The following is a 25,513-nucleotide window of genomic DNA, read 5'->3' as shown; positions in this document are numbered from 1 at the left end:
GCTCTCCCCTTAGCAGTGGCTCAGGGAATGTTTAGAGAACATTCATGAGAACATAAAAATTCTGAATCTTCCAGTCCCTTTCAAAGGGAAACCATATTTTTAATCCTTTTTCTCCAGTTTTAGTTCTTAAAAGTATGTTCTGTTCCACATACACTTATCATAGATCTTCCCTTGACTTGAGAATCAGCTGTTCAGGCTGAGATCTCATGGATCCATGAATGTTAAAGCTGAAAGGGAACTTAAAGATCATCTAATCTAGTTCTTAAGTTATATAGTTTAAAAAATTAAGACTAACAACTGTCCCGGAAGTTTGGAGGCTCAGCCATGGATATGACATAGGCCATCACCAAGAGTTTCATGCCTCGGGTCACAGAACTGTACCTCTTTTTTTTTTTTTTAAGATTTTATTTATTTGAGAGGGAGAGAAACCCAGCATGAGCAGTGGGGAGGACAGAGGGAGAGGGAGAAGTAGGCTCCTCACTGATCAGGGAGCCCAACCCAGGGTTCAGTCCCGAGCCAAAGGCAGATGCTTAATCAACTGAGCCACTCAGGTACCCCATCTTTTTTTTTTTTTAAAGCAGTCTCCACATCCAGTGGGAAGCCCAACACAGGGCTTGAACTCAATGACCCTGAGATCAAGATCTTAGCTGAGATCAAGAGTCAGACGCTTAACTGACTGAGCCACCCAGGAGTCCCTCAGACCAATACCCCTTACGTAAAATACCCAGTGCCCTTACATCATTAAAACAATTTCTTTCCTATTTCATACATCTTCCGGTGCCGTATTCTTTTCTCTTCCTTGGTAAGACATAAAAGAAGACACATGAGTAAGAACACGTTTGTCTTTCAGAAGTCACTCAAGTTTAAGGATGTGGCTGTGAAGTTCTCAAAGGATGAATGGAAGCAACTCGTCCCTATTCAGAGGGCTCTTTACAGGGAGGGGATGCTGGAGAACTATCAGGGTTTTGTTTCTTTGGGTAAGCATGACTTTCCTCGGTGACTCAGAATCTGCCATTAGGTGTGTGTGTAAAGATGGCCCTTCTTTTCTTACTGCGGTAGAATTATACATCTTTGGATAGACCCCTAAGAAGACTGTAAATGGTTTGTGAGTTTATTTAACTTTTGTTGTTTGTGTTTAACTAATGGCTGTCAGGACTGTCAGTAAATGGCCTTTTTGATCTGGATAGAGTCTGTAGGGTAAGTGGAAGTTTGGTCTGAGACCCTAGCTTTAAGCAAAAAAATTGTATTATATAAGACGGAAAATGGGTAGCCCCTTTCCTGGGGATTTTCATAAGGGGGGCAAATCAGATAAATGTTTATTTGTGTTTTGCCTAAAATTGTGAAACAATGGAAACAACTCGGGCACTTGGGAATAGGGATTTAGGTAAATGAATCATCGTACGTCCATAATGGACTACAGTGTAGTATGGGCCTTGACCATGAATGATATTTATAGAGTTAGAAAGATATTAATGATATCCTATTAAATGATAAAAGCAGTGTATGAAATGATCGGAACCGAAGTACATTTACAACATATATCTATATGCATAGAAAAAGCCTGGAAGAATCTACACCAGAATTTTACTCCTAATTATCTTTGACTAGTAGACTTACAGGTAACTTTTTTTCTTTTTTATATTTCTTAATTGTCTACAATGAACATGAAGTTTTTGTTTTGTTTTTTTTTTTAATTTAAAAAATTAAAGGCAGGGGCGCCTGGGTGGCTCAGTGGATTAAGCCGCTGCCTTCGGCTCAGGTCATGATCTCAGGGTCCTGGGATCGAGCCCCGCATCGGGCTCTCTGCTCCGCAGGGAGCCTGCTTCCCTTCCTCTCTCTCTGCCTGCCTCTCTGCCTACTTGTGATCTCTCTCTCTGTCAAATGAATAAATAAAATCTTAAAAAAAAAAAATTAAAGGCAGAGGGAGAGCGAGAGAGAGAATCCCAAGCAGGCTCCATGCTCAGCACGGAGCCTGACACAGGGCTCAGTCTTGCAACCCTGAGAGCATGATCTGAGCCGAAATCAAGAGTTGTATACCCAAACAACTGAGCCATGCAGGTGCCCTGAACATGAAATATTTTTAAAGCTACAAAGAAGATGAGGAAACATTTTTAAATTCATAGTGATTAACACCAAATTAATCAGTGGTTAATACAGTGGTTGCCTCATGGTGGGGAAGAAGAGAGAATGAGGGAGGGGCTTCAATATTAGTTTTAATGTTTATTTCTTAAGTTAGAGGATGGGTTCATAGGTGTTTGTCTTAGTCTTTATGCCTTTTAGTAATGCATTTAGTAATGCATTTAAAAACTAAATATAGAAAATGTATATATGTCACTATATAAATTTATATATATATGACATTTATAAATGTCACTACTTTAAATCATTAAAAGCCAAAGACATTATAATTTTTCTTTTTAAGGATTTCTAAAAAATTGTTTACTAATGTTTTCAGTTTTAAGCGTTTAATATTAACTGCACATAAGCCAAATAATATTCCTTAAACTGTTTCACTTTAATTTGTAGTTGCATCAGACTCAGTATAATTGCACAGAAGTATAATTAAGGAATACAAATCTTTTTTTTTTAATTTTAGTTATTTATTTGACAGAGAAATAGAGAGCACAAGTAGGCAGAGTGGCAGGCAGAGAGAGAGGGAGAAGCAGGCTCTCTGCTGAGCAGGGAGCCCAAAGTGGGCCTTGATCCCAGGACCCTTGGGATCATGACCTGAGCGAAGGTAGCCACTTAACCGACTGAGCTACCTAGGTGCCCCGAGGGATACAAATCTATTATTTAAAAAGCTACAAAAGAAAGTCGGGTAGCTTCTTCACCTTAGTTCCTTGAGGTGCGGAACCTTCTCCACATTCCACTTCTCTAAACTAAGAATTTTCCCTCAACTCACAAGAATACTAATTCCATCTCAGGGAGGTTCCTAGATCAGGGCAACTACTTCAATAGATCTAATTCAGATTTTCTAAAAAATCAGTACTGACTTCCCTTCAGAGAAGGAGAATTAGCATCTTAGCTTAGAAATGAGCATATGCTTTTGGGATACTTCCATTTTCCTCTCTAGAGACTAAGGGAATCTTAATAAACCCTGGGATGGTTGTGAATTTCCATCCCAAATAGCCATTTCTCATTTTGTCCTTGGCGAGCAGGACTTCTAGTTCCTAAACGTGACGTAATTTTCCAGCTGAAGCGAGGTGAAGAGCCATAGAAACTTGATTTTCAGGATGATGAAGAAAGTCAAGTCCCAGGAAGCATTTTTCTAGGTATGTGTGCGCTGAGTGGTTGGGATTTCGCTGGACAGTTCACTTACAGAGCAATCCTTGGGCTAGTCGTTGGCCTGTGGAGACAGTCACTGCTGTACTGGGCCTTTGTCTGGAAAACTCAGACCCAGAGAGCCACATGGCTTTCTTGTCATCTTTATCAGGTTTGTGTTCAAATGCGCTGTCTTCTCAGTCAGCCCTGCCCTGATGACCCAGTCTATAATTGAACACTCTCCGTCTCTTTCCTCCTCCCCTGCACTACCTAGCTCGTTTCTTGGTGTATCTTCCTAACGTGCCATATTTTTACTTGTTTGTCTCTTGTTTGTCCATACCTACCCTGATGAAAATATAAACTCCATCAGAGGTTTTATGTGGTTCACTACTGGACCCCAGTGTCTGGAACAGAACGTGCACTTAGTGCACTAAGTACTAAGTACTAAGATTTAGAACAGTACAGCACTTCTCTTCTCTGTTCTAACTCTGCCATTTTTCAGCCTCTCTGTGATGTTTTTCTTTTGAGGAGTTACCAATAAACCAGGCAGTATTTTGTATTCATTCTTTTCTTTTTCTTTTTTTTTTTTAAGATTTAGAACAGTACAGCACTTAGGTACTTGTCAGATGAGCAGACAGACATCAGGGTCCCACCTGTTGGAGGTTTTGGGGGAGTGAGCTGAGGGAAGGTTGAGACCTATTTGTATTTAACTCTGATAACACTATTTTATCTTTCCTACTTACCTTTTACCTTATCTCCTTCCTCTTCCCTTAAAAACCATTGTCAATGACAGTTCACTTTCTCGGGTCCTAGCCGATCTTCCCACTTACTCTCTGCTGTTTAAACTCACCGATGTGTAGTAAACTGAGCAGTCATTTCCATGCTTCTGCCCTGCTTTTCTGCATGTACCTCTCCCTGATATGTTCTTCTTTTGGTTGTTCACATGGCTCATGTATCTTCCAGAGCTCTACTTAAATGTCACTTCTAGATGACCATTCTTAAGTTTTCCCTCTAAAGAAGACCCCATTCCAACTTCCATTCATTTATTTCCTTCACTGCACTTACCATATGTGTTCCATTTTATTTGTTTACTCTCTGTCTTCTGTCGTGTAGGATATAAGCATCGTGGGGGCCGGGCCATATTTCTCTTGTTCAGTAGAGTTCCAGTGACTTCTTAGAGCACTTTGTAGGCACCTAGTAAATATCTAATGAATGAACAACAGAAACCTGGGTGGTGGGCTAATGCACACCTTCTACTTCTCTTCTCTGTTCTAACTCTGCCATTTTTCAGCCTCTCTGTGATGTTTTTCTTTTGAGGAGTTACCAATAAACCAGGCAGTATTTTGTATTCATTCTTTTTCTTTTTTTTTTAAGATTTTATTTTTTTGAGAGCATTGGAGAGAGAGAGAGCACAAACCAGGGGGAGAGACAGAGGGAGAAGGAGAAGCAGACTCCCCACTGAGCAGGGAGCCTGATGTGGGACTCGATCCCAGGACCCCAGGACCATGACCTGAGCCGAAGGCAGACACTTAACCGACTGAGCCACCCAGAATGAACTCCTGTTCATTCTTTTTGTAACATGGAAATGTTCTCCTTTTCACTAGCATCAAGACCCAGTTATAGCTGTAATTTCTATTTGTTTTAGACTAGAACACTAGACTTGAGAGCCAGGACCCAACTCAAAGGCAGAATGTTTCTAAAAAAGCAAGGTCACAGAAGACATTAATGGAAACACTGAGAAAAGATGGTCCTCTGGGTCTTGTACTTGGGCCAGAAAACCTTGAGGGTACCAAGAAAGAACATCTTTCAGGGAAAACTTTGAAGAAATTCTCCTCCAAGGAGGACTCGCAAAGATCCACTCCTGCCAAGAAAACCAACAGTAAGGAGAGAAACCTTGAATGCAGCGTATATGGGAAGACCTTATATAACCACTTATCCCTCACTCGTCATCACAGGACCCACATGGGAGAGAAGCCCTATAACTGTCAAGAGTGCAGGAAAGCCTTCAGCTATAGAAGTAGTCTTAAGATACACCTGATGTCTCACAGTGGGAAGAGCCCCTTTAAATGCAGCAAATGTGGGAAAACATTCTATGACCGATTAACCCTTACTGAACATCAGCAAACTCATACGGAGGGAAGCCCTTTAAATGTCGTGAATGTGGCAAGACTTTCTTTGTCAGCTCATCTTTTACTCGGCATTGGAGAATTCATACTGGAGAAAGTCCTTATGGCTGTACAGAATGTGGGAAATCCTTTAGCCAGAAAAGCATCCTCGCACACCACCAGCTCACTCACACTGGAGAGTGGCCTTATGAATGCAAGGGGTGTGGCAAAGCCCTGGTTGACAGCTCCTCCCTCATTCGCCACCGCAGAGCACACATGGGAGAGTGTCCTTTTGTTTTTTTTTTTTTTTTAATATTTTATTTATTTGACAGAGAGAAATCACAACTAGGCAGAGAAGCAGGCAGAGAGAGAGGAGGAAGCAGGCTCCCCACGGAGCAGAGAGCCCGATGCGGGGCTCGATCCCAGGACCCTAGGATCACGACCCGAGCCGAAGGCAGAGGCTTTAACCCACTGAACCACCCAGGCGCCCCGAGAGTGTCCTTTTGAATGTAATGAGTGTTCGAAAGTTTTCTTTGACTGCTCATCCCTTAAGCAGTATCAGAAAATTCATAGCGGAGACAAGCCCTATAAATGCACCGACTGTGGGAAAGCCTTCCTCCACAAGAGACCCCTTACTCAGCATCAGAGAGTGCACACCAGAGAGAAGCCCTACGAGGGTAGCATTTGTGGGAAGGAGTTCCGTTGCAAGTCCTCCATCATCCAACACCAGTGATGTTATGCCAGTCGGGCTTCAGAGTATCACAGACATGCTTCTGTCCTGCGAGGGACCCCCACAGAGACCTAAGACGCTTTGTGCAAGAAAAGGAAGCTTTTCTGTTGGAGCGCCGTCTAACTTCTGCTTATTCTCATGCCTCCGTTTGGCCTAGAGTCTCAATAAATAGTCCCAGTGGACCATGCCAGAGACTTCCCCTGGGATGCCTCACACTTAGTATAATACTCTCACGATCCCCAGAGGAGTCAGAAGCTCTCCAATCAATATGTTCTGTAAGTGTTTGAATGGGACCCTAAGATAAGCTTTATTTATTTATCTATTTATTGAATGGGAACTATCTCATATCTGTGCACTGCCGTGTCCCCAGTGTGGTGCCTGCCACTTACAACATATTTTCTCAATGCGTGAATACCTGTCTAATCATGAGAACTTGAGTCCCCAGTCAAAAGTACCTTCTAGAACTAGACACTTTAGTAAGAAAATTAACATGAAGCTAGTAAGTATGTAGGACTGTAAATAACTTCACTGTAATTGTGCTGTTAGCTCCAGATCCACTCTTCTTGGGGGTTTCTGGAGCCCTGGCTTGGGTATGCACGTGATCTTCACTCAGGATCCTTCGTTTCCCTGACCTTGGGCTCTTCCGCCCTCTAACCTGACCATTGGGCTCTAGTAGACTAGCCTATCACTCTTGTTTCTAGGTTAGTGGTTGTGTTTTCGTTTTATATTTGTTTAATCTCATTGATAACTAAAATCCCTTAGCCTGGTTCTGCCGTTCCATCCATACCCTGGACACAACACCTTCCCTTTCTCGTATTTGTGTATAAGGGAAAAATAATACACACCAAAGTTTCAAAGTCCAGTTGCAAGCCAGCTGTAGCCATGGCAGCTGGGTAGGGTTCCAGGCTGAAGAAGTCAGCCACAGTGAACCAGGAGATGGGGCTATGTCTAGCCTCAAAGAATATCACAAAGCCAAAGTTAACTCCAGGCATAGCTCATCTATGAGTTCTCATCCTTCAGTACTAAAGCAGCGGACAGGAGGATGTAACAGGCCATCACATCCTATTAGACATGATGCCCTTCTTGCCAGAACATCAGTATGTGTGAAACCAAAATCCACACTGTCCTATCCACACCTACACAGTGGCGACATAGATTGGCTTCCTCACATCTACCTCTTGAGAATTCCTCCTTAGTAATAAAGCAGTAATTCCCGAGAGCAGCTGAGAGAACATGAGCACTTAGATGAGGAGGAAGACAGATTCCTCACATCTAGGTAGTTTTTTGTTTTTTTTTTGCACAGTTGTTTTAATTTCTTATACCATATTGGTATTACAATGGATGAAGGATAGAGAAGTAACATGGCACTCTCTTCTTTCGTCTTATTAATGGACAGGAATCACTAGCCATCTTGAGACTTTGAGAATCTAAGCCATGCCTAAAGGATGGGAAAGGACGAAAACAGAAGACATCTGATTCCTTGATGATCTTATGGAGATTCCATACCAGCTCTGGTGTGGAATAAACCCTTATGTATTTAACTGCTATACTGACAGCCAAAGAAAATTCCTGTTAAAGTTGACAGGCAAAGAGAAGCAGAAGCAGTGTATCTGATCCGATTCTTCCTGTTTCCTTCATACATTTAGGTTGCTTCATCCAGCCACCCCTAGGGAGGCCAGATCCCACAGCCCACTGTGTGGCAAGCCTGGAAGTGGTACAAGGAACAAGAAACTTGAGCTGTGCAGTTGTTTGGCCTGTGGCAGGTGATGGGGAGAGACTAGCACCCTCAAGGAGGTAACTGTCCAGCTGAAGCTGGTGCAGTCAGATGTGCAGTGGGTTCATAGGCTCAGGCAGCTGAGATGGAGCAAAGTGCCGAGGGTATGTGCAAAGGCCCAAAGGTAACATGTAACTAGACTAGGCACATACTCATGCCTGATTTATTGCCTTTGCTGTTTATTTCACTCCAAGGTTGATTGCCTGTCTCTAGTCAGCCTTCTTCTCTCCCTACCCAGGACCTGTAACTCCTCTCTCTTCTGTTGAATCTCATGTCCCTGGGACTTCCACCTGTTTGCCACTCAAATCCCACCTTTACATTTTCAGTTTGGCCCTCTTCCGTGGCGACTAAAGGTTTCCTTGTTGTGATCACTCTGCATATCAGTTTTCACCTCAAAGTAAATGGCCTGTCAAGGTAATGTAGCCTCTAAGGAATGCAGAGATGCTTTCCTGGTGGGATGTTGTGGCAAACACAGAGACAGACTAGAAGGAAACAGAAGCCCTCACTAAATTTAGGAAAACCCTTAAGAGACTATGGGGACTCATTGGGGACCAATGGATTTTTATCTTTAAGTGTTCCAACCCCATTCTACTGTGGAACACCAATTTATGTGCTTGGGCCAGCTGGTATTGTCCAGGACTATGTGATTTGTAAAGTAAGGCCTCTGTAAATAAAAGTTGGGTTATGAAGGAAGTCCAAGTTTTCCAAAAGCACACAAATATGAAAGCCAAGAAAAGCAATGAGGGCAATCTTAGTTTCAGGCATTTATACCTTCTCTACAAGCACAAAGAAGCATATACATGGTTATTGATCATCTGAGGAGCAGTAAATACTCTGGGGTACTCCTCCCATGGACCTTAATCTGTGGTGTATGTGTGTTGGGAGACACCCAACAAACAAAATTAATTATATGTTAGAAAGAGATAAGTACTGTGGAAAAAAATAAAGAAGTGGTCAGGGAGGGCTTCACAAAGAAGGGGAATAAAGGCTTGGAGGAGGTGAGAGAGCAAGTCACGTGGATACCCTCCAGGCATATGCTGGATACCCCCCTCCCCCAATGTCTATCCAGGCAGAGGAAGAAGCACAGAAGCTCCATAGTGGAAGTATGCCTCACTGGACTGAATGACAGGCCAGTGTGGTTGCAGCAGAACAAATGAGGGGAAAGTGATAGAAGATGAGATCAGGGAGTTAGTGTGTGTGGATTTTTCAGGGCTTTGTGGGCCACTGTAAGGACTTTGGCTTTGTTTTGAGATAGGAGAGCAGCTGTGTTGAGAAGGGATGTATAGGGCAAGGGCAGGAGTGAGACCAGTCAGCAGGCATTTGCAGTGATCCAGGTAACGGACGATGGGTGCTTGGACCAGGGGGGCAGCAGTGGACCTGGCGAGAAATGGTCAGATTCTGTATGTATCTTGAAAGTACAGCCAACAGGATTTGCGGAGGAGCTGGATGTGGATTGCGAGATAAAGAGAAGAATGATGACTGCAAGGTGTTTGGACTGAGCAACTAGAAGGATGAGTTGCCATTTACTGAATTAAGGAAAACTACAGGAGGCAGAGTTATGGCATTGGGGGAGGAAGGGCATCAAAAGTTCAGTTTTGAACATCCTATATCAGGGATGTTTGTTAAACAAGGAAAGAATAAAGAGATTGAGACAGCTCAAGGTCAGAGGAGAAGCCCATGTTAGAGATAGAAACTGGGAATTGATCACATTTGGATGGTATTTAGAACATGTAGACTGAACAAGACTGAGCCCAAGGATTGAGCCCTGGGACATTCCAACATTTAGAGCAGCTTCAGCAGCCCTTGGAAACTTGTTAGAAATGCAAAATCTCTGGCCCCACCCCAGCACCCTGAATAAGGGTAGAGAGAGTTCAGCACTGTGTTTTAACAAGCCTTCCAGGTGATTCTGATCATGGTACATTTTGAGAATCACTGCTTTCAAAGCTGGGGAGAAGAGGAGTCTACTTAAGAGACTGAGAAGGAGGGGCACCTGGGTGGCTCAGTGGGTTAAAACCTCTGCCTTCGGCTCAGGTCATGATCCCAGGGTTCTGGGATCGAGCCCCGCATTGGGCTCTCTGCTCCGCGGGGAGCCTGCTTTCTCCTCTCTCTGCCTGCCTCTCTGCCTAGTTGTGATTTCTCTTTGTCAAATAAATAAAATATTAAAAAAAAAAAAAAGAGAGACTGAGAAGGAGTGACCAGTCAAGGAGGAAAACCAGAGTTTTTCCAGGAGGAGGAGGGAGTAGTCAGTTTTATCAACTGCTGGTGATGGATAGGAAGACTGAGAACTGACCATTGATTTGGTAATAAAAGAAGGGGGATTTCTGTGATGGGGTTGGTTAACAAAAGGGAGGATGGTATCCCAGGTGTTCAACCGGGATACCATCCTCCCTTTCGGACAAGTCAGCTAGTGGCACCTTTCATATGTAACAGTTTTTCAAATTAAATATCCACTCCATAGCTCTTACTAATGGAGGAAGGGAGTTGGGCCGGGGGGTGGGGGGGAGCTTCTTTCAGTTGTTCTTTGAGCTGGTAGAGCAGTGTTCTCTACCACATGCCCTCTCTCCTCTCAGCCCTAGCTGACTGGACCAAAAGCACCCAATCTTACAAGCCAGTTAGGAGATAAGCGTAGCTATCTGTGTAACAAACCCAGTGTAAAAGTGGCTTACATATAGTAGAAGTTTATATCTCACATGAAAGTTCAAGGTCTGTTCCACGAAATTGTCAGGGGCTCTGTTCCTTCTCTGGGGTTGGTTTGCCATTCCTCTGGGGTTAACCTTACCCACATGGTCCACCAGGACATGTGTTCCAGCCCGCACGGAGGAGTTTTCCTCATCCCTTTAACAATCACTTTGCTGTCATTTCCCTGGCAAGAGGTAGGGATGATAAGAAATGTAATCTTTACTCTAGGAAGTTTTAGGCCTACCTGTAAGTTGGGAACGCTGTCAGAGCAAAGAGAAATTGTCATTGTGGCTTCTACCCAAACAGGGACAGTTAGACTAATTTGATTTTCTTTCTTGGGAATCTGAACTAGAGAAAGCTGACTACTTTATTGTGGGAGGATATGGGAGACCATGCACCGGCCTGAAGATACACCCAATTCCAGTTGGGAGCTCCTCGAACTTCTCTGGAGTCTTGAGAGACTTTTCATGTTCCAGTCGCCTTGAGGTTAGCGGTACCAGTTATTAACTAATAACTTCTTGGGGACCTGTGTCTGTGTTGAGGTGATTTCCAGGACCAAGATTTCACTTTTCCGTATTCTGAGACGCGGCCTGGAATACACACCCCTGGTTACTTTACATATAACCCCTGTTCACGTCACAATGGGCTCATACCATGGAGGCGCAGAAAGGAAGCAACGGGGGTGCGGGCGCCTCCCCTCTGAGGGAGCACCGCAGGTAAAGAGGGAACCCTGGGCGCGGGGTTGCGGGGTTGGGGGGACAGGGTGCCGCCAAGCCCTTGGCCCCTCACAGTCGCGGGGCAGTAAATGTGTCATGCTAGGCGGGGTTTAACGCGGCCGAACACATCTTGTGGGCTAGCACCAGTAAGGCGCGGCCTTTCGAGCAGCCAGCAGGGGTCTTTCTAGGGGGCTCGACGCTCTCGGAGAGCCACTAGCTGCCTTGCGTCGCGGGACAATCAGCCCCGAATGGGGAGGTCCGCCTGGCTAGCGTCCCGCGGAGTCCTCTGGGAAGCGGCGTTCCGTGACGTGTGCCGCGTCCCGCAGAGGATTCTGGGAGTTGTAGTTCAGCCTCGAGTTCGGGCCGGCGAAACTTGGCCTGGAGGACTCCTAGATACCTTTGTCGCCTGGCCGGGGCATCTTCCCCGTCGAGCAGGAGGTCGAGCCTGTTGTCGAGGAGGGCTGAACGCGGGGCCTTCCAAGTCTGAGTGGCCGGAAGGAGGGCGGCGGGAGGGCCCTCGGTTGGCTCCAGGCTGCCCTGCAAGATTCGCGCGCGCGGTCCCGGGCCTCCGAGTGCACCAGAGCGGTGGACACCCTGGGTCCCTCGCGCTTTCGCTGCTCCCTTCTCCCGCGGCATTCGTCACCTGCGCGGGCCGGGGGAGGGAGTAGCCATGGAGCCTGGGGCAGAGGTGAGAATTTCGGAGGGATGCGGCCGCAGAGCCTGCTGGAAAGAAAAAGGGAAAGGCTGCCCTGTGGCTGGGCAGGCTCTGGAAGGGGAAGCATCACGTCTTCTCTGTGAGACCACAGCCGTTCCAACTGGTTGGTCTCACGTTGAGGTTTTGAGGGAGAGCCCGCTACCACATTGCCCTGCTGGTCTTTGGAATGATGTATGCCTCCCTTGCACCCAAAATCATCAGATCCAACAATGTAGCTTTTGATAATGATTCCGTTTTCTCTTCACGGGGACCCCATAAGGTGGTAGGAAGGAGATTGTCATATCCATTTGGCAGATGGGTAAAGTGAGGGTTCCAGAAGTCACAGGATTTGTTTAGAATCCAGGATTTTTTATTTATTTATTTTTTTTTTTACCCCATAAGACCCATTGCTTTCCTAAGAATGCCAGTATTGTATCTGAAAAACCAGTGTTCAAGAAAACTTTAACTAGTCTTCCTTCATCCTGTGAGCCTGGAGTAGAACAAGAATGGGTCATTAAGTGAGGAGCGGATGGACACACAGAAACTTAGAGTATTACTTGGACTCTCACTCAGCCGATGAGAATAGAAATACGTATTTAATTTATATGTCCAGATTTTCATAGCAGAGTCTTGCTAGAGTTTAAGGGCAGAGGAGCATAGGAGGAGTGGGAGGCAATGATGGTCATGTTTGTCTTGATTCAGGGATGCTGTGGGATTGCCCCTCGATTTCCTGTGTTGACTCTTCTTAGGTGACAAGTAGCTGTGTACGGCAGTATCTGCAAGTTTACTACAAGGCAAGAGTAATCATCATGGCTCCTGACTCCACTTGTAGGGTTACTTTCTGAGGACTCACACCTTTTCTATGCTGGAGAAAATGGCATGACCACCGTGCTACTGACCCCTGCCTGCATCCCAGGTGGGTTTAATTTCATCTTTATTCTCTTTTTGTTTTAGAACAGAAATATGATTTCCTCCTGTTTAGGAATTGCTCACCCATGATTCCTAGACCACTGGGCTCATCCTGATAAAATGATGAGCGATGAACCAGACAGTAAATGCTCCTCACTTGTGCAGAACATTCCCTTTGGCATTCTTCTCGATACACTGAGTGCTCAGTTTACTCTTACTCGCTCTTTGGTGCTGTTATTGGCCTCATGGTCAGACAAAGCCAGTTTCCCTGACTCACAAAATTTACCAAGGAAATAAGGTAGAGATAAGGAAAATAGTTAATCAGTAAGAAGATATATATACATATAAGGATGCAGGAATGACTGGTAGGACAAGTCATAAACGGCCTTGGAAGAGGTTTTCCATCCTCTAGAGTATTTGAGGGAAAAAATACTGGAATAAAAGCTATACTGTGGAAAATAAGAGAGAGTAGGTAGTTGGAGAATAGAATAGAGGAGAGAGAAACAGCTTTGGCAGAAAGTCTGTAAGCAAGTTGGAGGTCTTCACAGGGTGTGTGTGTCACTGTAGGGTGAGCAGGAGTGTGATAAGGGAAGCTTAGGTATTTCTAGTCAGACTGCAGGAAAACCTACACGGGATCTTATTCCAAAGGTAAATAAAACCCCATAAAAGTTTGTAGAGGCCCAGCAAGATGAAACATACCTCTCTCTGATTGAAGGGAAATTAGTCAAGATGTTTCTGTAGGCTCTGGCCTGAGACCAGAATAGCAGACTCTGTGGTAAAGGCAGTGGGACTATTTGACAACCGCAGACCTGCCTCCCAGCGCATAGGTCTGAAACGCTGGGGGTTCTGATCTGAATTTGTAGATCTCTTTCAGAGGAAAGGGGAGACAGAGTCAGTAGCCTCTGCTGGACAGTTTCCGGTTGGTCTTCCTGTATCTTCCAGTCCCAGCACATGCACACTGAGCAGCAGCTCTTTAACAAGTTCAATTGCTGAGGTTTTCTCAGGAGACTAAAGTCTGAAAGGAACTGCCAGTTAGTCTGTTACTGTCACTATTTGTAAAGAGAGGAGGCAGTATAAATTATATTGCTGTGTTGATCACTCCTAAGGCATATGGCCTTAAGGGACTATGAACTTAAATAAAAAGGGTAGTGATTTCATACTTCAAGTATTAAAGAATTAACATATGTGAAATTTAAGAAACAAAACAGAGGAGCATAGGGGAAAGGAGGGAAAAATAAAACAAGATGAAATCAGAGAGGGAGACAAACTGTAAGAAACTCTTAACTAGGAAACAAACAGCATTGCTAGAGGGGAGGGGAGAGGGGGAATGGGATAACTGGGGGCTGGACATTAAGGAGGGCAGGTTATGTAATGAGCATTGGGTATTATATAAGACTGATGAATCAGTGACCTTTACCTCTGAAACGAATAATACACTCTATGTTAATTAATTGAATTTAAGTAAAAAAAAAAAGATCCAACATAAAAATAAAAGTAATTAAATTATTTTGAGCAGAGGATTTTCCAATTAGGTAGTTCTCTTAACTTTATTTTATTATATGAATTGTTTTTACCATTTTATTTTGGAGAGCTGTATCATAAACACTAGAATGCTGACTACAAACAAAATTACCCAGTATATTCATAGGTATGTTCAGGGAGCCATGGCAAAAATGGTAGTTGAAAGGTAGTTGAAAGACTTTCATTTGCTAGCATCCCAGGGAACTGGTCTGTTTTAATGTATCAATATTAAATTAAAGTTGTACAGGAATTTTTTTATATAGAATTAGAAAAATTAGTAGACATCGGTGTTATCAGCAGTAAATAGCTCAGCTACAGATTCTGAGGATCGTGACCCACTCTGCTCCCTTACCCTACATTTTAGGAGACAGTCTGAACAGTGTGCCTGTCCCATAGATCAAGGTTAGGCTTGTCAACTTCTGCAACAGCCTGATATCCTTCTCTTCCCTTCCTCACCGTGTTCCCATGCCCACTTTTACAGAACTTCATTTAAACTTGTTTCTGCGACTTCTTCAAGTGTTCCTTCCTTCATTCAACCTTTGACAAATACAGTGTTTCTGCTCTGTGCCAGATAACAGGGGTTGCTTCCGTGAGCAAAATTAGACCCAGCCTTGGCTCTCGTGGAGCTTCCCATTGAATAGGAGACACAGACATGACGCACAAAGTCAGTGTGTGCATTACCCGAGAGAAGGGAAAGAACATGGCACTTCAGCCCAGAGAGCCAGGAAAGCCTTCCCTGAGAGAGTAACACCTGAGCTGAGATACGAAGTGTGAGCAAGATTGAAATAGCTGAAAGGATGCGGCAGGGGGAGAACATTCAGGAAGAGGAAGCGGCTTGTATAAGGGGGTTAAAGGGAATGTGGCCCACATCTCAAAGGCAACCACCAGCTGGATGCACAGGGCATGTGGGAGGAGTAGTGTGTGATAGGGGAGAGAGAGAAGACGGAGCAGGGTGGCAGGTGTCAGACTCATCAGGACCATTATGAGACATGGTGGGAACACTTTGGAGACTTTAATAATTTGAGCTTGAGATACTGTTTTACAAATAAATCTACATTCTGTGACAGGTACATCAAACATCTTAACTTTTAATATGTATTGGACAGATTTTATTCTTAAAGGAAAACTAGAGAAATTTTTCCTATTTCTTGAACCCCTTACAGTCTGAAACCATACCACCAAGAAAATAGTTAACTCATAATTAAATTTTTTTACAGAGAGAGCCAGACAGCACAAGTTGCAGTGGGGGCAGGGGGATAGCAGAGGGAGAGGGAGAAGCAGACCCCCCACTGAGCAGAGAGCTCAATGTGGGGCTCACTCCCAGGACCCTGAGGTCATGACCTGAGAAGAAAGCAACCACTTAACCGACTGAGCCACCATGCACCCCTCTTTCTTTCTCTTATACTATCTTCCTAATAACCAAGGAAATTACACTGAATAAACTCTTTACCAAATGAATTTTTCTTTTCCCATGAACAGGGCTTCCAATTTCCAAGTGTGATGTCATCCCTCAGCTGGAGTGTGGGAAGGAACTAGAGAGAGAAGTATCAAAAGCGTGAGGTGAGTGGTAACATAAAACCCAGATGAAATGGGTCAAAGCATCTTGGAAGTGCTTGTGGAAGAGCCTCTCCAGATTTCACTAGACCCGTGGAAACGTTGAAGTGAAGTCCCTTTCTCCGGTGCTGCACTCCAGCTCTGTGGATGATCACCTTTTATAAGTGCAAACATTTTACCTTTTTTTTAAGAAAATAAATATTTTCCACCCTTTCAAGCCAGTTCTTTTTCCTAAAGAAGGTAAAATGAGGTCAACATTTTAATATTTGTTAATAATATGCTTGGCTGTTAGGCTCTAAACCAGGCTTTTCATATATGTTATTTTTATCTCATTGTGTGACTTTTTGTCTCAGATTGATGACTAAAAACCGATCTCTTGACTTTCCCCTTGCCTTCCTCTTTATGTAAGTAGAGGAAGCATAGAATAGTGGTTGAGTGCAAACCTTAGAACCAGTCTAAATGTGTTCAAAGCCAATCTCAACTACTTACTAGCTCTGTGACCTTTAGCAAGTGAATTATCCTCTCTGTGACTCAGAGACCCCAATTATAAAATAGGGATAATGATAGCACTTAACTCAGGGCTGCTGTGAAGATCAAATGAAATAATCCAAGAGAAATGCTTAGAATAGTACCCAGCCAAATGCTAAGCAAGTAATAACTATTGATTAAGTCCTGGTACCTTATTTTGAAAGATACCATGAATTTGACTTGATCATTTCTATCAAAATGGATACTGTCATGGACTGCCTGCTAATTATACCTTCCCTAGTCTTATCCTTGTCTAACTGAGGCAGCATCCCACTGCTAGATTCCCCACTCTGCCAGTTCCTTATTCCTCTGCCTGCTTTCAAGGCTTTTGTTACTTACCTGCCTAACATTTTCATCTTCTTCATCCTTCAGCTTGAACCCTTAACAGCAGACAGGCAGTCTCTTACTTTCTTCCACTTCCTGTGTGTTCTCCATGGACATTTGGGGATCTAATTCCTCCATTCCCCATAGCTGAAAGTCCGTTAGCCTTAAAGCTGTTTCCAGCCATTTGCCCTTTAAAATCCCAAGTACTTCCCTGATTATGGCATGTAGTTGAGAACATTGTATTGCGTTGATTTATTTATGGATATTAAGGAGCATTTAAGCCTGGAAATATTTAAACATTTTTAGCTTTTCTCCCAAAACTCTTACTAGGAAACCTAGCATTTGGGGCAGGTGCCCTGACAGAATGGGAACAAATCTGAGCATATAGGGATTTGCCCTTCTCCCTACATGCCACTCTTTTTTTCTGAACTTCGGTCTAGTTAACTCTTTGAAGTTTGTTAAGTGTGGGGCAGTCAGAGGTGATCAGTTGCTTCCTTTTTTTTTTTTTTTTTAAGATTATGGGTGCCTGGGTGGCTCAGTCATCGAGAGTCTGCCTTCGGCTCGGGTCACGACCCCAGGGTTCTGAGATTGAGGTCCACACTGGGCTCCCTGCTTGGCAGGAAGTCTGCTTCTCCCTCTCCCACTCCCCCTGCTTGTGCTTCGTGTGTGTGTGTGTGTGTGTGTGTGTGTGTGTATGTGAAATAATAAATCTTTAAAAAAAGAAAAAGAAAAAAGATTTATTATTTTTTAAAGATTTATTTATTTATTTACTTGAGAGAGAGCACAAGCAGAAGGGGCAGAAGGAGGAGGAGAGAGAATCCCAAGCAGACTCCATGCTGAGCGCAGAGCCTGACATGGAACTCAATCTCATGACCCTGAGACTGTGACCTGAGCTGAAATCAAGAAGAGTTGGACGTTTAACCAACTGAATCACCCAGGCATTCCATTTGCTTCTTAATCACTGAACTTTGTGATGATGTGAAGTTGCTGATCTGGACCACTTTGTTTCTTTGGTTTTTTAAAATTTTTTTTAAAAGATTTTATTTATTTATTTTAGAGTGTGCACACAGCTCGTGCGAGTGCACACAAGCAGGGGGAGGGGTAGAGGGGGAGGGAGAAGCAGACTCCCCACTGAGCAAGGAACCTGATGCAGGACTCAATCCCAGGACCCTGGGATCATGACCTGAGTTGAAGGCAGATGCTCAACCGACTGAGCCACCCAGGCGCCCTGATCTGGACCACTTTGAATGCTAGCTTAGAGAATCCGTGTCTCATATTGAGAAAATGGATCCAACAGAGATTTTTTTTTTTAAGGTTTTGAAAGTCAGTCTATTAGCAGTGATTGGGAAATCCTGGGATGGGGAAAGACTGGCAGCAACGAGATCAACTAATGTTGATCATCTCAAGGCATGAGGTGCGGAGGCTCCAATGAGGGGTTGAGAGTAGGCAATCCCTACAAGACTGTCTTCCCCTGTCTCCACCTCACCCGTTTTTAAATCTCATCTCCCATTTCCCCACATGACCTCTGCCTAGTCTTACTCTCTGTTATTCTTTCTCATCTCTCCCCTTCCTGGGTAGAAGAGTATTACGTGCCCGCTCACTCTTCCCTTTTGGGCAGTTGGACCTGTTTGCCCACTCATCTTTCTTTTCTCAAGTTCTTTCAAAATTGTGAAGTGATTTTTTTGAGAGCTTTCAAGTTCCTCTGTTCCATGTAAGTGTTTTTCATTTGTTTGTTTTTCATTATTTTCCTACCACAGCAGTTATTTTTCTTTCCCGTGTAGGAAATGATCCATGTGTATTTTTGGGGTTTGTTTTTTTTTTTTCCAGACTGAGAGAAAAGACCAGAAGGCAAGGAGCTTACTCCAGAACAGAATATTTCTGAGGAAGAATCAGCCCCTGGTGTGTTACTAGAAAGATTCCCAAAGGAAAGTTCCAGTGAATGTGAGGATTCTTTAGAGAGTCAGCAGGAAAACCCTGAGAAACATTTAATATAGGAGGCTGTTACTCAGAAGAAGTCTTCTGGGGAGAGACGTTACCAGTGTGATGAATTTGGGAAAAGTTTTAGTCAGAGGTCATCACTTACCCAACAGCAAGGAGGGAGACTACGTAACTGTGATTCATTTAAAAAGAACTTAAAATTCAGATCTAATGAAGCACGAGAAGATTTGTGCCGAGAAGAAACCTTGGAAGTGTAATGAGTGTGAGAAAGCCTTTAGTTACTACTCAGCTTTTGTCTTGCATCAGAGAATTCACACAGGAGAAAAGCCCTACGAATGTAACGAATGTGGTAAAGCTTTTAGCCAGAGCATACATCTTACTCTACACCAGAGAATTCATACTGGAGAGAAACCCTACGAATGTCACGAATGTGGGAAAGCCTTCAGTCACCGCTCTGCTCTCATTCGCCACCATATCATCCATACTGGAGAGAAGCCCTATGAGTGCAGTGAGTGTGGGAAGGCCTTTAATCAGAGCTCATACCTCACTCAGCATCAGCGAATTCATACTGGAGAAAAACCTTATGAGTGTAATGAGTGTGGGAAGGCCTTTAGCCAGAGCACATTTCTTACGCAGCATCAGGTCATTCACACTGGAGAGAAGCCCTATAAGTGTAATGAATGTGGGAAGGCCTTTAGTGATCGATCAGGCCTTATTCAGCACCAGAGAACTCATACTGGGGAGAGGCCTTATGAGTGTAATGAGTGTGGGAAAGCCTTTGGCTACTGTTCAGCCCTGACTCAACACCAGAGAACTCACACTGGGGAGAAACCCTATAAATGCAATGATTGTGCCAAAGCCTTCAGTGACCGCTCAGCCCTTATTCGTCATCAGAGAACACACACTGGAGAGAAACCTTACAAGTGTAAGGACTGTGGAAAAGCTTTCAGCCAGAGCTCCTCTCTTACAAAACATCAGAAAACTCACACTGGAGAAAAGCCCTATAAGTGTAAGGAATGTGGAAAAGCCTTCAGCCAGAGTTCATCCCTTTCTCAACATCAGAAAACTCATGCTGGAGGGAAAACCAAAGAATACGGAAAAGCCTTTAGTGAGCATTCAGCCTTTGGCCAGCAAAAGAGAATTCATACTGGATAAAGACCATGTAGATGTAGTACCTTTAGAACATATTTAGCAGACAATTACTAAACGTCATGTGAGGGCTACAAATGAAGTTCAGAGTGTGTCACACAAATGATATTAATTGTGAAGTCTGTGCTGATACACAGCATACTTAGAATGTGAAGGAGGGGTTTGACATTTTTTCAGTGCAGCAGAGGACTTTGAATTTCCTCGGGGAAAGAGAATGATTATTTGCAACACCCTAAGGTGTATGTAAGCTTCCAAATCCTTAGGAGAGAAGTAGGGTGTGTGGTGATGCAAAGAAGGCATCTTGTCTGGGCTGGATAGTCTCTTAATGCTAAGGAGACGAAGCTTTAAAGAGATGAGGGGTTCTTTAGGGAAATTGCAGAGGCAGAAATAAGAGATTAAGAGTTCACAACGAGTTGGTCCAGGGTTGGGAGTGGCGGTGGAAGGGAAGCAGTCCTCAGGCTTAAGTACAGGGTCACTTAGGAGGTAGATGAGAAGGATCGAGAAAAGGAACTGGGGGAATGAACTCAAGAAACGTTGATTGCGATAACTACCCAAATGAGTGCTCCCAACCAGGAAAGTATTAGACTCGTTAGTTGGCCAGGTGCGGAGTTTCCACCCCGACACCATGGAACCTCGGCGTGGCAGTCTGCTGCTGCACTCTTTGTCTCGGAGACGGTGCTTACTGATTCACAGCCTGCTGAGAATCGTACTAACTCCAGAGGTCAAGACTGACAGTCTAGAAAGAAAAGTTACAGAAGGGACCTTTGATGTTTTCAGTCTCTTTTAAGCTACCTATTTTAAGCTAAGTTACCTGAGGATGTGCTTATTTATAAAGATTTTACCTCAATCGTATGTAGTTTGTACTTTAGACTCATTCATACCATAGTCACATTAAGTTGTAGACCTCAGCTGACACTGTATTGGATTGTGAAATTCGGTAAGACTTTGAAATACCTTTCACCATTTTATTCTCGGGTAGAGGCACAGGACAGCCATATATATATATTTTTTTTTTCATTGAAACTTCGAAGGTTATTGCACATATTTTGAGTACTGTGTTTTTAGTTTTCACAAGTTTGATGATGTGTCTTGATGTGGATTTCTTTGAGTTTATCCTGTTTTCTGAACTTCAGTCTGTAGGTGTATGTGTTCACCACATTGGGGGCATTTTTACCCATCGTTTCTTTGAACACATTTTCCAGCCCTCACTCCTTCTCTCCTTCCAGGACCCTGATGGCACACATGTTAGATCTTTGATTGTAGTCCCACAGGTTCCCGAGCCTCTGTTCTTCTTCTGTTGTTTTTTTTTTTTCTTTTTCTTTTTTGTCTCCCTAGAGTATATTTTTACCTCGATGTCCTCAGACTGCCATAACAAAATAATCTAGAATGGGGAGCTCAAACAACAGAAGTGAATTTCTCACAGTTTTGGAGGCTGGGAAGTCCAAGATCAAGCTGTCAGCTTTGGCCCCTGGTGAGGGCTCTCTTCCTGGATTGCAGAGGGCCACCATCTTGCTGTGTCCTCACAAGGCCTTCTTTTGGTGCTTTCATGGGAAAAGAGAGCTCTCTCTCTTCTATTTCCTATAAAGCTGCCAGTCCTATCTGGTTAGGACCCCAGCCTTATGACCTCCTTTAACCTTAGTTACCTCTGAGAACCCCTGTGTCCAAATAGAATCCACACAGAGTTAACACTTCAACATATGAATTTGGGGGGCACACAATTCAGTCCATAGCATTCTGCCCCTGGCTCCCCCAAATTCATGGCCATGCAAAATACATTTGCTCCATCCCAACAACCCCTCAAATCTTAACTCATTCCAACATCAAGTCTGAAATCTTACCTAAATATCACATAAATCAGATATGGGTGAGGCTTAAGGTATAATATATCCTGAGGCAAAATTCTTGTTCAGCTGCGAACCTGTGAAACCAGATAAGTTATATGCTTCCAAAAAGGACTGTGGGACAGGCATGTGATAGATATTCTCATTCCAAAAGGGAGAAATAGGAAAGAAGGAAGGAGTGAAGGTCCCCAGCAAGTCCAAAACCCAGCAAGGCAAACTCCATAAAATCTTAGGTCTTGAGAACAATCCTATTTGGCTTGATGCCCCACCTTCCAGACCCACTAAGACAGTGATCCCACCTTCTGGACCCACTGGTCAGCAGTCTCAGCACCAAGTCTCTGCTGGGTAGCCCTGCCTCCAGAACTTTGTTGGTATCTGTGGCAACTGGCCTGTTGAAACTTAGGTGACGTCCCCACCCTTTGACACAGGAGGCAGCGATGATCCTGAAATTAACTTGAGTCATTCTTTTTTTTTTTTTGAAACATAGAGCATGTTTGTGGCTGAGGAGCTTTATTGTCCAGTCCTGTAAGATCTGAGAGTATTCCTCCATTTGTCTAGTTTTTCTGTCCCTTGAGTCCCAGCTGATGTGTTTTTGCTGGTACCATCCCGGCTTCTGTGGAGATGGCTGAACTTAATCACACCCGTGAGTCACACCCTTGTTCTCTTTTTCAAATGGTTGTTCAGCCACACCCTTAGTGTTCTCTGCAGAACAGGCTTTCTCATATTTTGCAATATGGGCAGACAGAATTTTCCAAATCTCTAAGTTCTAGGGTTTGAGGTTTTTGTTTTTGTTTTGGCTTAACAAGTCCTTCGATGTACCTCTCACCTCTCCCATTTTGTTATAAGCAGTAAGGAGGGCCCAAGCTGTACCTCCAACACTTTGTTTGGAAATCTTTGTTGAATGTCTACAGTTTCTTTGCTCATAAGTTCTACCTTCCACAAAACACTGAAACTTTACAACAAGGATTGCCTTCCACTTTCCGATAACGTTTTCCTCATTTCTGTCTGAGATTTCATCACAATGGCCTTTAACATCCATATTTAGAGCATGCACCTCAAAACTCTGCCAACCTCTACCCATTACCCAGTTCCAAAGGTGCTTCCACATCTGTTAGAGCAGCACCGCTCTTGTAGGTGCCAAAATCTGTTAATCTGCTTGGGGGTGCCCAAACAAAATACCATAGACAGGGGGCTCATATAACAAAAGTTCATTTCTCACCATTCTAGAGGCTGGGAAGGCCAAGATCAAGGTATGCACTGATTGGGTTTCTGGTAAGAGGGTTCTCTTCCTAGCTCGTAGACGGCCACCTCCTTGCTGTGTCCTCACAGCTCTTCCCTGCGCATGCACATGCGGAGAGAATTCTATCTTCTTACAAGGTTACCAATCCTATCAGCTTAAGACCCCATACTTACGACCTCATTTAGCTTTAATTACCTTCTGCAAACCCTGTCTCTAAATACAGTCACATTGTTTAGGGCTTCAACATGAATTGGTGGTTGGGGGGTGGTTGACGCACAACTCCATCCACAGTAATTTTTTTTTTTCTGTTGTTCAGGTTGCGTATTTTCTATTGTTTTATCTTCAACTTCACTAATTCTTTCCTCTGCCCCTTCCATTCTGATGTTGACTCCATCACTGGGTTTTATTTTATTTCATTTCCATTTGATTGTATTCTACTTCTTTGCTGAAACTCTTTTCTAAAATCATGTCAAGCATGTTTGTTCTTGCTCATTGAGGCATTTTATGATGGCTATTTTAAAATCTTTTATCAGGTAATTCTGTCATCTGTGTCATTTCAGTGTTGGCATCTGTGGGCTGTCTTACTTGAGTTGAGATTTTCCTTCTGTGTGCACCGGCAATTTTTAGTTGAAATCTGGGCATTTTGAGTGTTATGTTATGAGACTCTGTTTCCATTTAAAGCTTCTATTTGGGCAGGCCTCTTTGGAGAAAGGGTTGAGGGGTTACTGCTCATTACTGTAAGTTGGTGTTGGAAGTGCAGGCTCATCATTGACCCTGCTGACACCAGGATAGGCATCCTCGCCACTGCCAGGTAGGGATGGGAGTTAAAACTCCCTACCAGGCCTCTACTGACCCCACACCAGGGAGGCAGGGGAGAGACATCTTGTCTCTGGGTAGCATTGGAAGCCTTCTCTCCCATGGTCTCCACGGGCACTGCCAGGGTGGGATGGGGAAAGAGTTGGTTTGGAAAATTCTGTCCTGACTTGACCTTCTCTGATACACTGTGATACAGAGGTGGAGCATTGAGGAACCTTGTTACAGACTGGGGAGGTAGAAGTGTAGGCTCCCCATTTGATCTCAGCCCTTTGGCTGGAGTAGGATGGGTATTGTCTACAAGTTTTCTGTCTTGCTAGTCCACTTCTTTCCTCATCCTTTGTTAAGAAAGAACAGACTTTTCTTGAGCCATTTTTGTTTGTTTTGTTTTGTTTTTTGTCTGTGCCCCTTGGCATTTCTGGTTGCCAGCTTCTTCAGAATCCGGTCTGGGATAGATGAGGACAAAGGAAAACCCAGGGGACTCAGTCTGTGTTGTTCTTCAGGTCCTGAGGTCCCCAGCGAGTCTGTATTCTCCCCGCCTTTCAGAATCTTATGTTGTTTTATATAGAATGTCCATGGTTTTTAGCTATACTTTGAGAAATAGAGAAAAGCACTCCAACATATTTCCCACGACATCCTTTCATTTGACGCCAAAATAGCAGATCAAGTTGTCAAAGTTTTGTTACATAGGTATATGCAACTAGTTAGGATTAAATACCAAGAGGAGTGCTCACTTGTTCCTCCAATATAAGTTGCCAAGTTGGTAGGTAGGAACTACCAGGCTGCAAGCTTCATCTAGCTTTCAAGGAACTATAGTGTTTAAGTTGAAGAAACAACCAGTATTTAATTGTAGATTACAAATTTCAGAAGGAAAGATAGGTTTGATTAAGTGCAAAAACATATGAACTATTGTGTTAGTTTTTTTTTATTTCTAGCTTTGTTGCAAGAGCATGTAAAAACCATTGGAGAATTGAATTCAGAATTTTGGGTTTTTTTTTCTATTATATATTACATGTATATAGATATCTGTTCATTTAAATTTGATATACAACACAGGATATCCTAGAGAACCAACTAATAAATGAAAATAACTGGGATTTGGGACAAATCACTTCATTCTTTTAGATCTGTTTCCTCATTTATATATTTTTTAAAAAATGTAATACCTTCCTCAGAGTGGCTAGATTATGTAGATAATGGATGGAAAGTGATTTGCAAGCTATCAAGTGCTATGTGACTCTTAGGTATCGTTGATATAGTCATTTATGACCTGTTCATCATGTGTGTTTTATAATGGTGTAGTCCAATAAAAATGATGAGTATAATAGAATCCTTTTATATTTTTTAAAAAATAAGTTTTCTTGGACAGAAGTAAAATGTGCATCTTTTGAGATGATGGTAAATTATAATGATAGTTTTTTTTAAATTATAAGATTTTCTTTTTTTTTTAAAGATTTTATTTATTTATTTGATAGAGAGAGATCACAAGTAGGCAGAGAGGCAGGCAGATAGAGTGAGAGGGAAGCAGGCTCCCTGCTGAGCAGAGAGTCTCATGCAGGACTCAATCCCAGGACCCCGAGTTCATGACCTGAGCGGAAGGCAGCGGCTTAAACCACTGAGCCACCCAGGCGCCCTAATGATAGATTTTCTAATGTCAAAGAATACTTGCATTCTTGGGATTATCCAGCTTAATGATTTTTCCCACTTCTGGAAGAGTTTGTTAGGGTTTTCCAGAAA

General features: G+C 43.4%; 2 protein-coding genes across 3 annotated transcripts; both read left to right on the top strand.

Moving 5' to 3' along the window:
* The first annotated feature begins 4,986 nt into the window (after positions 1–4,986).
* LOC123925654 (zinc finger protein 2-like) lies at positions 4,987–6,099 on the top strand. The gene is given in 3 exon segments (XM_045979036.1): positions 4,987–5,389; positions 5,392–5,660; positions 5,851–6,099. Coding segments are annotated over 3 exon segments (921 nt in total).
* Positions 6,100–11,638: 5,539 nt separating this feature from the next.
* On the top strand, positions 11,639–25,200 carry LOC123926109 (zinc finger protein 135). 2 transcript variants are annotated; one of them, XM_045979867.1, is made up of 4 exons: positions 11,639–11,953; positions 12,792–12,875; positions 15,869–15,949; positions 18,623–25,200. In XM_045979867.1, exon 4 carries the CDS (start codon positions 18,944–18,946, stop codon positions 19,886–19,888), a length of 945 nt encoding a protein of 314 aa, XP_045835823.1. In that variant the 5' UTR covers positions 11,639–11,953; positions 12,792–12,875; positions 15,869–15,949; positions 18,623–18,943; the 3' UTR covers positions 19,889–25,200. The 2 variants fall into 2 exon arrangements, with proteins under 2 accessions (XP_045835823.1, XP_045835822.1); XM_045979866.1 differs by having other exon boundaries at positions 12,709–12,875.
* The last annotated feature ends 313 nt before the right edge of the window (positions 25,201–25,513 follow it).

Source organism: Meles meles, chromosome 15, assembly GCF_922984935.1.
Source record: "Meles meles chromosome 15, mMelMel3.1 paternal haplotype, whole genome shotgun sequence".
NCBI classification, from domain to species: Eukaryota; Metazoa; Chordata; class Mammalia; order Carnivora; family Mustelidae; genus Meles; species Meles meles.
Note: the sequence above shows the minus strand (reverse complement) of the source record. Positions and strands in the feature narration are given on the sequence as shown.

What these genes read in the sequence shown, in the direction of transcription:
- LOC123926109 (XM_045979867.1), top strand. Translation starts at nt 18,944, where the DNA reads ATGAAGCACGAGAAGATTTGTGCCGAGAAGAAACCTTGGAAGTGTAAT.